This window comes from Mercurialis annua, linkage group LG8 (genome assembly GCF_937616625.2).
Source record: "Mercurialis annua linkage group LG8, ddMerAnnu1.2, whole genome shotgun sequence".
In the NCBI taxonomy this organism is placed as follows: domain Eukaryota; kingdom Viridiplantae; phylum Streptophyta; class Magnoliopsida; order Malpighiales; family Euphorbiaceae; genus Mercurialis; species Mercurialis annua.
This window is the reverse complement of record NC_065577.1, coordinates 36764423-36775558: the sequence shown is the minus strand read 5'-3', so window position 1 is coordinate 36775558 and position 11136 is coordinate 36764423. Positions and strand designations below refer to the sequence as shown.

The 11136-nt window shown below is 27.6% G+C and overlaps 1 protein-coding gene across 1 annotated transcript; it reads left to right on the top strand.

Moving 5' to 3' along the window:
- The first annotated feature begins 3180 nt into the window (after positions 1-3180).
- On the top strand, positions 3181-6131 carry LOC126661068 (LOB domain-containing protein 1-like). Its single transcript, XM_050354828.2, has 2 exons — positions 3181-3453; positions 5584-6131. Exons 1-2 carry the CDS (start codon positions 3205-3207, stop codon positions 5911-5913), a joined length of 579 nt encoding a protein of 192 aa, XP_050210785.1. The 5' UTR covers positions 3181-3204; the 3' UTR covers positions 5914-6131.
- The last annotated feature ends 5005 nt before the right edge of the window (positions 6132-11136 follow it).

The following is an 11136-nucleotide window of genomic DNA, read 5'->3' as shown; positions in this document are numbered from 1 at the left end:
GTCTTTTGAGATGGACAAAATTTACATGACTTTGATGGATTATGATGATAATAAAGCACAAGGTCCTAATGGTTTCAACATGTTCTTTTATAAACAAGCCTGTCGGCTCTTAAAGGAGGACTTATTGCAGCTGTATAGTGAGTTTCATAACTCGAGTTAGTTCCCAGCCGGTCTTAATACGACTTTCTTAATTTTAATACCAAAAATAAAAGGGGCAAGCAACATAAAAGATTTGCATATTATTCATCTCATCAATGGAAGTCTAAAGATTCTTTCTAAGACTTTGGCTAATTGTCTTACACCTATCCTTCCATCGATCATCTCTAAGAATCAATTTGGCTTCATCGAAGTTAGAAATATACACGATTGTCACTTTATTGCGACTGAACTCATTCATCTTTGATCTCATGTCAAGGCAAGTGTTGCACATGTAGTTTAGGTGTTACCACCATGTGACACCCAGCTACTTTATGCGTCACTATTACATCATCATTATTACATCATCCACTAAGTGGATTTTTCCATATCATTTCACTAATTTATATTTAGTTCTTTAAGCATCATTAATTATACTAATTAATTATTTAAGACTTCAAATCATAAAACTTAATTAAAATACAATTAAACTCCTATTAATTTATAACTATTACAAATTAGTCCCAAATTGAACTTTGTTTTCAACTTAGATTAATTTCAAAGATATGCTAGTATCTATATGACATTGATCTTTCGTAAACTCAATAAATTACACACTCTATTGTGTGTGACTAACTAGGTCCACTTCTAGATGGCAACAAGAAAAATAAGAAACACATTTTTTATTATTATTAATAATTAAACCCCATTTAATTAATAACTCTCATAAATTGTGAATGACGTCTACCAACATATCGCGACTCCCAAATAGAAATGAATGTTTTGATATATTCTTTATGAACCAATGTTCATGATTAGCTTACATTCAAACTCCCTTCATTACAAGATTCCAATCTCGACTTAGTGTCAGTGATGGTTAAACACTATTATGTATGTCCTCATTTCTCAATTTCAGTCCTTGATAAATATGACTCCTACTAGAAACACCTTTCTAGTATTAAAACTCTTCTATTAAAGTCATAAAAACTTGCGCAAGTTTTATCATCCATCAAGAACAATTTGAGATAACATAGAATCTTATTCCTGTTCATCCAGAGTAATGAATCCTCTCTGAGTAATCATATATATCAATATACAACTAATCAGAGTTAACACATCTCGCGGTCCTAGCTCATGAAAGATCAAGGGATAAAGAGTATCAGATTATAATCACCTATATACAAGATACCCGCATTACCACAAGTTAAAGGACATGTGTACAATCACAAACTAGATGATATAATATTGACTTATATGAATTACCATGTATAAGTCATCTAATGTTACAAATGTACAGCCTATTAAACCATTGAGTGTTCACATGTTTATTCCAATCTTCGAGTAGCATGAGACTCGCTACCTCTGGTCATCAGTAACTCTTACTAATCGAGAGAATAAATAGTACTGACGATCCGTAATAATGTGTTGTCCTTATAAGTAGGACCACATAAGATCGTGAACAATTATTTAGATCACTTGTATTAAAGAATATGTCACTCATATTCTTAACACTTAAGAATATATTCTTTCACAAAGTAATCAAGGATAATACGTAGTAAAAGAACACTTAGTTTGATGAGAACACTTAATTATATAAAACATATATCAATGCCATGGGAATTAAGTTTATACAAGTATACATACTACTAACACAAAATTTAAGTCTCTTCCTATTAATTATCTCAGAATGACACTTGCTAAGAGGTCTCTTTCTCTCAATAATCTCTCACATTAAATCTGAATTTTCCAAATCATCTAGCTTATTGGAAGAGAAATATTTTGTCTCCGGCAGGTCGATTGGTTCTAATTAAGTCGGTTCTCTATAGTTTGCCTGTATATTTCATGTGTAGTTTTTGTAGTTCCATTTAATGTTATTAAAGAAATGGTACGAAAAATGATGCAATTTCTTTGGAAGGCTAGTACGGGCTGTAGAGATACATATTTGCAAGGTGGTTTGGAACTCGGTCTATCTTCCTACCTGTTTAGATGGTCTCAATATACATTCTTTACGTCTAAGAAGTCGAAGCCTCCTTTATTAATGGATTTGGAGATTGATGACTTGTAATGGAAACTCCCTATGGTTTTCAATTGTTAGTGTTAGTTCCGGTTTATCGTCTTTGCATGATTTAGTTAAACCAAATAACTAGAATTTATCATTCTTATGGCATAGCATCCGTAAAAGCTGTGTGACTAATATTAATCGTTGTAATTTATTTTTGTCAAATGTTAAGTTCACACTGAGAAATGAAAAATCTATCCGGTTTTGAAGAGATTTATGGTTACTCATGAAATTCTCGTTAACTTGGTTTTAAATCGAGAGGGGGATGTTGATTGATTTTTGTTGCTCCGTTGGTCAGGATTGACAGCTTCAGCCGGCGACATATGCTTTGTATTGGCGAATAATCCATTCTGGTAGACTTGCTTGAGCATATTCGGGGTCATACACTTCGAGCAAACCATGAAGATGCAGTCTTCTAGATTACATCTAGACAACGGTATCGACTATCCACTCCAATTCATCATAAAGATAGGTTCCTCATCAACCTTTGGAAGTAGTGTTTACCTCCTCGAATTCAGTTTTTTTATGTGACTTCTTCATAAGGATCAGATTGCTTCAAATGAATTCCTTTTTTATAGAAAGTTAATTTCGGAGGATCAATTTCTTTCTTCATATTGTTCTTGCGGTGGAATTTGAAACTCATATTATCATATCCTGCTCTTTAGCTTTGAGCAAAAATAATTATACAAATGTGTCATAAATTTAAATTTATTTTGAGTTAATTTAAATAATGATAAATAATAGTAACTAATAATTTTTCAAAGCATATTTGAATTATAAAATAAACATTCTACATAAATGTAAAGGAAAAAGATATTGTTAAGTTTTGAAAACGTGAAACACTAAAGTGGAATGTGATTTCAAAGTAGGGACATCATTTAAGAGACTAATGATGTAAATTGACACAATTAATAGTCTTTGAAAACCTTCTATTCCTATAAATACCAAACTCTTACTTGTAACTTTGTTCTAAAACAATACGAACAAACAAATAACAATATTACAGAAATATGTCAATTCCTCCAATTTCTATTCCTTCTCCATACTCTAATAATAACTCTTCTTCTCCTTCTTCGCCATCTTCTCAACACTCTTCTCCTCCGTTGGTTATTCTTAGCCCCTGTGCTGCCTGCAAAATCCTTCGCCGCCGATGCGTCGACAAATGTATTCTTGCTCCTTATTTTCCTCCTACTGAGCCTTACAAGTTCACCATTGCTCATAGAGTCTTTGGTGCTAGCAATATCATCAAGTTCTTGCAGGTACATATCATACATGAGTAATGCTATATAATTTTGATTTTTAATCCAACTTTTTTAATCCACCTGACGTAGCGTTAAGAGTGGATGAACTAAAAGTTGATATATGAGATACACACTTTTGGAGAGTAATTGGACGAATTAAATGTTGCCACATAAAAAGGGACAATTAAGGTGGTACACATTGTTGGGTTAAATAGCATTTTCCATCATACATATGCATTATTATTATATCATTCTTCAACATTTACTATTTAATTATAAGAACATTCAATTTTGGTACATACCAATCAAATCAATTTTATATTATACTCAAGTCAAATTTTTAAAGATTAAATGGAAATTTAATCATGAATTTTAGTGGGTATCATAATTGTAAACCGAACTTTAAATCTTCACAATGTGAACATAGATTAATAATCAGAACATCAAATAATTTTATAAAAAAAGACCGGTGTGAATATTAAAACATACATTGTTTCAACAAACATATTTATAGTTTAATTTTTAAAAATTTCCAATGTTCTGAATTGCAAAAAAATAGTTCGTTTCTAACACTATTTTCGTGATATAATTGCAAAATACGGTAAAGTTTATAATTTATTTTGCAATTAATTCTTTTTTATTACAATGTAAACGGATATATTGAAGTTGTTAGCTTCATGTATTAAAAAACTTACTTGGTCTTATTTAGCTTATTAATTGGTTATTAGAAATATTTCGTTATCTTTAAATTGTGTTTTTGTATCCTTTTTCCAGAAAAAGCAAAACCTACCTACTTTTGTAGAAAATGATCATGGAAATAAATTGAGTGGTATTAATACAATTTCATGACAAAAATAAATGTTTAAATATGAAATCACATACATTACATACCATTTAAGTCAAGATCATATAATTAATAGAAGTCGTTGTAACCAATTATCGGCACATGCTTTCATATATAAAAGTTGCACCGAACACAAATGAGATATGCGATGCGATATGACATGATATAAAAATAAATGTTTTTACAAGGATATAAATATATAGGAAATGAAACGTTAGGAGAAATATTATAAATAATAATAACAAAATATAATTGGGCCAATATTTTAAAATACAATTATAATATAACCATAAAAAATTAAAATAATAAAGCTATTTTTAAATTTAGAAAATATAAAACTAAAAAAATGAAATAAATATAAAAAATATTTTAAGCAGGGTAGTAAAATAATATTTATTCAAAAAACTAACTAACGAAATAATTAATATATTTTCTCAAAAAAAAATAATAATTAATATATAAATACTTGTTATTTTTGATAATAAATCTACTAAAATGTTTCCATAATATTTTAAATTTATAACCATTACAAAATATAGAAATTCTCAAAACTTTTTTTTTCCGAAACAGGCCTTTAATTAGTTTTAAGGAGAATTTCAATTTCTGAAATGTTTTAGAACCAAAATATCGGCTATTTTTGGATATTAAACTCTGTAGGTTACCAGCCTTTTCCTAAATTACAGAAAAATTATTATTAAACAAATTTTTGTTACAAAATGGTCACTAATATATATATTTTGTTACAAAATGGTTCATCCATATAAAACGTACCGTTTTCATGCTAAAATGCAACATTTTTACTTACGTGGCAAGCCGAAATTACAAAAAGAGACATAGTTCAGTAATCTTTTTTGTAATAAAAAGTATAAGCTAATGTTTTTTTATAATTCACGAAAAGTCTAGTGTTCTTTTTGTAACAACAGAAACATTTTTATAATAAAAAGTATAGTTTAGTGAATATTTTGTAAGAAAAGTTTGTTGAATGACCTTTCTGTAATTCAAAAAAAGCCCAGTGACCTACATAGTTTAATATCCGCTATTTTTAGTGTTAAATGCTATTAATTAAGGGTGAAGCACTTTTATCTAAATAATTAAGTATACTGAATATATATATATACGACATTATGAAAGAATATGAATTAATACAATTATTCTGATGATTTTCTATTGTTATTGATATGCATTACAAGACGACGGCCTTTTAGCAACAAATTTTTTTGTCGGTAAAAGGATGAAATCCAACGCTAAATCATGATTTTTCTGTCGAAAATGTGTTGTTTTCTAATAGTGTGAAAACATATCAGGAACTGCCCGAGTCTCAAAGAGCAGACGCAGTAAGCAGCATGGTTTACGAAGCAAATGCAAGAATTCGAGACCCGGTTTACGGAAGTGCCGGAGCGATTTGTCAGCTTCAGAAACAAGTGAATGATCTACAAGCTCAATTAGCTAAAGCACAAGCTGAGGTTATGAACATGCAATGCCAACAAGCCAATTTTGTTGCACTAATTTGCATGGAATTGCAGCAATCTCATCACCACCAAGAACCCTATTTCCAGCAGCAACAGTTTGTCGATACAACTTGTTTTCTTGACGAGACTAATTTTGGAACATCTTGGGAGCCTCTCTGGACATGATTAGACCAACAATACATATATTTATACGCATTAATTAAAGAAATTAATGTTAAAGAAGTCTTTGATTGATGAATTTTCCGTTAGTCCAATGTTGACAAGTTGAAAAACAAAATTTAGCTAGAAAATGAAAAAGAAACAGATGGCAACGGGTCTTTTCTTTTTCGTAATTGTAATTCTTGGGTATGAAGATGGGATTCAATTATTTTTCTGTTATTAAATTATATGCTTAATTGCAAATAAATATACAAACTTTATATGATTTGCAATTACAACACGAATTTTAAAACTTGAAAAATTAGTACACCGGCCAATCATGAAAGGGGTGAGTAATGGTCTGTTCGGTCATCAAACCACCTAAAAATTCAAAACTGTCCGGTTTTTAAAAATTTCGGACACCGAACCGTATTTACCAAAATAATGTTTTTGCTTCGGTTCGGTAACAGTAATAATTTTTGTATACTATTTAGAAGAAAAAAAAAACAATTTTTAAAAAGAATTAGAAAGAAAATGGAAAAATGTAACTTAAAAAGTACATGTGCTTTAAATATGTAATTTAAAAAGTACATGTGCTTTAAATTAAATCTATGTTTATTGTTTTCTTTTTATTTTAAAACTATAAAAATAAATAAGTTTAATCTATCTATATCTATACTATATATAAAAGCACGGATGGGAGAGGGGGGAGGAAGGGCAGACAAATTTATCGAATAATCATTTTTAATTTATTACTGAATAAAAGTTTAATGGTCATTAATTAAATATATATTTAATTTATCACTGAAAATTTATTATAATTAGAATTTTAATTAGAATTATATTATATGTAATTCACCTATTTAATTTTTGATTAATGACCCAATTCTTAATTCTTTGGAGATACGTAGTTATGTTTTGATGATTATGTTGCTAACGGAAAGCATGAATCAACAAAGGGCACTGAGTTATGGATTTTGAAATTGGTGATATGGTGTTGGGGGAAAGTGAAATATCATCCGTGGACCGTGGTGGCTTGGGCATAACTTTAATGAAGCTTTTTGAAGATAGTAGTGAACATAAGTAATTTATATATGCAAAATATAAATATTAATATTTTTTTGGTTTTTGTATAACAGTATAATAAAAATCGATTTTAAAATTAAAATATATCTTCTCATAAGAAGATCCTGTATTTGATTTAATAAAAAAAGAAAATTGAACATGGATTAAAAAACTACATTATCTATAACAAATCAAATATTAAAATTTAACAAAATCAAGATTTAATAGTTTTTTACTGATAGGAAATCAATATTTAATATTATTATTACTATTATTTTAATTATTTACTGTATTAATTACAGCTATAATTAAGGATAAAGTTTTCTCTATTTCCATAATTTACTATATATTTGTCCATTTAACAAATCCATATTAAATGACAATTTGTTTAAATAAAATTTTTAAATAATTTAATATTAATTATATACAAAATATATTAGTATAAATATAATATATTTAATTTCTAATATTAATTATAAATAAATATTGTCAATATCAATTAATATATTAATATATATTTGACGAGTCACATTATGAGCCACGTGTGAAACACGTAAAGCGACACTAATATATATAAATGTGTGTATATAAAAGGTTAAAATGATGTGGTTTTGAAATACAGTCGGTTCGGTTATTACAGTTATTTTTTTGTCAAATTATATTTCGGTTTGACTAATTCGGTTCGGTTCAGTTATTCGGTGTTAACTGTTTGATGCTCACCCTTACATGTAGCAACATACGACTGTACATTATAATGTCCACGTATTTTTTAGTTCGGAATATCAGTTTGTCAAACAATAAAAACTGATGTACTAATTAAGAGAAAATTCATGTATTAGTTTACAATTAATCCTAAATTATATTATATTTATAAAATAGTTATGATTTTTAGATTTATTAATCAAATATTGATTTTACTAAAACATTGAGATTGCTAAAAGGTTCAGACGCAAAATTACATACATAGCCGAAGAAAAATATGTGTCAAAAGATTTAAAATGATCGTAATTTTTTTTAACATTTTAAATTAATATCTAATAATTAAAAAAATTTAATCTTTTTTATTTTGAAACATTATATATTAAATTAATATTAATTAAAAATATAGAGAACCATTTTATATTTTTTACAAAAAAATCATTTTAAAAAAAAAAAAAGCATTTCTCTAGCGAGGAGGAGCACTCGCATGAGGAGCGATGTGCTCCTTACCAAGGAGCAAACAAGGAGCAGATCTGCTCCTCGTTGACCCACCGAACAATAAACCCACCGGTGGCGCTCTGTAGTTAACAGATCCACAAATACATCCATGGTTTAATTAATCCTTTCAATTTGGAAAAAAAAATTAAAAAAGCTCAAAAAATCCATGATTTAATTTATTTTAATTAGAGTTTAACTAGAATTAATTAATATTTAAGTGTAATTAATTATAGTTAATTATGATTTTTATAAATTTCACTCTCCAATTAAGTGTCATGTCGGAATTTTTGAGCCGGTTTTGTCAAATTTAAGGTAAAAGTGATCCGCAATTTGAACGTTTTTGATATTTTGTGCCAAGTTAAGGAGGTAAAGTGATCTTTTGTTCATTAATAAATGAATCACATTTCTATTGATGCTACTCTTTTCAATAGAATAGTTAGGTACCACATAAATACGATTAACTTATCCGTTTTTACACCCCCATATGATCTAGAGTAATGCTATATAACCCTTTTTTTTAACCCACTTTACTTAATTCACTTAACGTGACAATTAAATAATGGGTGTATTTTTTGAGATATACATTTTTGAAGAAAAATTGGACGAATTAAATACTGCCACGTAAAATGAGTTAAGAAAGGCGGTACAAAATGGTGGGTATCAATCTAATCAGTTCTTTTGTTTCACCATTCATTGAATTAATGAGCATTGCCTGACTCTCTAGCTGGAGTTCGGACCATATCTGCTGCTCCCAAATCTTTTAATTACATGAGGAATTCACCATCCATTTATAGACCATTACTCTTATAAATGTAGGACCCAATTCCGATCAAATCCACAAAATTTTCCTCCATGCTTAATAAATACACGAGCAGGATCAGATCTAATGAGATCGTTTTTACATACTCTAGAAATTAATTATTTTTATTTTAAAACAGTTAATAATATGTAAATTATTAGAACAATAAATATATTCAATCAATAGTTTTAGTTTAAAACTTATATTAAACCAGAATATTTTTTAGTTCTCAAAATGAATTGAAATTTATGCAAGATCTTGCATAAATAAGTGGAAGAACTATAAGTGGAATTAAGTTAGAGAAATAGGTATGCGATGAGATTTATACAATCTGTAAAGACATTAAAAAAAAAGGGAACATTTTGGTCAAAAAAAAAAGTGAAAACTATACGATTTTACAACAAAAAAATAACAACAATTTTTATAAAAGTAGACCGTTTTAGTTAGGTTTCCAAAAAATTAAATTTTGATTTTGTAAAAATATTATCTCTCCTTTAAAAATTTGCAAATATGTTTTCAAAACGAACAATCTCTACCACCAATACCAATAAAAAAATCATATGAGAACAAACACAGATAGAGTTCGTCCTTAGACGAACCTGGATTCGTCTGAATAGACGAACCCAGATGGGCTCTTCTTCTCAGATGAACATTCCAGGTCACCGGCCGTTGTCGGAGTGGTGGGAGAGAAAGGTTGATTGAGCGAAAGGGTGGTTTCCAAGAGTTTAGATTATCTAATTTGTTTTTTAATAAAATTGAAAATTTAATTTGTAATTATCATTAATTAATTAGAAAATATTAATTATATATCCTAAATTTTAGAATTAATCTCGCAGTTTCAAGACGGCGAGGTCGAATGAAGCGGATGTGGATTTTTATAAAATTAAAATAAAAAATTATTATTAAGTTTTAAATTTTTACAAAGATTTTTTTTTTAATATAACAGTAAGTGCTACTTAGAATATATGCTAAAATATAAAATATAAGTTTAAACTTTTTTTAAGTGAAAAGAGGTCAATTTGATTCTTAAGGGCGGAATTGAAAACAAAAGGTGAGAATTTGGGTAAAATCGACAATTTTATAACGTAAAGATGCAAACAAAATAAAAAGTGGATATTTTTCCGGACTATTGCCTTTTTATTTATTAGTTCTTTATTTTTTTATTTGCTTATTGTATATAATTGTAAGATTCATAAAAATTGACAAATCAGACTATTAAAATTATATGTAAGATACTTTTATTAATTTAATTATAATTACATGAAGCAATGCCATGTTACTTCCAAAATGAAGTTTTAGTACTAAAATTTAGCCTTAATTTATTATTAGGTCCTTCAACTATTCTTCTTTGATTGATTAAATAATTTATAAATTAATTTTTGTTATTTTTCTGATCCCTGAACTAAGAAAAAACATGTCTTTTGATTAAATGGTTTAGAAATTGTATTAGTCATGTGACATTTTTTTAAATAAATAAATCGCCATTTTCAGAATGTGAATTGTACGTTCTTAAAAATGACTTAAAGACACGTTTTTTTTAAAGGATTAGTTAATCAAAAATATATATTTAAAGGATCTAATAATTTGTTTATCCTAAATTTTACTATAAATATTTATTTAAATACGGTTAGTTATTTTAGTATTAAAATTTCCAAAAAATAAGGTTTTAAAGTAAAGTTTACTTAAGTTCTTAAATGTATTAAGAATATACACCAATAAACATTTGTTAATTTTCTGGAAATTATTTTAGTTTCTGAAAAGTTTGAACATGTGAGCGTTGACTTTTTAAAATCTATAATAATAACAATAATAATAATAATATCTAAATAATTGAGTCTTTGAGCATTATATACGTTTTCTAACTTGAAAACATTGGATTGTAAAAAAAAAAAAACTTGAAACCATTGGATTCAATACTTTTTGGTTAATTAAATCTTTAAATTATTTTAAAAAGAATATTAAATTAATTTAGTTTTTAAGGACATTATTTTTAATTTCAATTTTATAAAAAAATCGATTTATTTTGTATATGTGGCCATATAACTTAAAAAACTATGTCAAGTTGGAAATTACTATCAAATTAGAGATATTCATTTCTCTTTTAACTTGAATGGTCACATCATTAAAATTAGATGGTAATACCTTACAGAAACAAAATTTGAAATTTATAATTAAAACTATGAGTCCTT

What these genes read in the sequence shown, in the direction of transcription:
- LOC126661068 (XM_050354828.2), top strand. Translation starts at nt 3,205, where the DNA reads ATGTCAATTCCTCCAATTTCTATTCCTTCTCCATACTCTAATAATAAC. An exon ending in ATATCATCAAGTTCTTGCAG is followed by an intron (nt 3,454 to 5,583) that starts GTACATATCATA and finishes AAAACATATCAG; the next exon opens with GAACTGCCCGAGTCTCAAAG.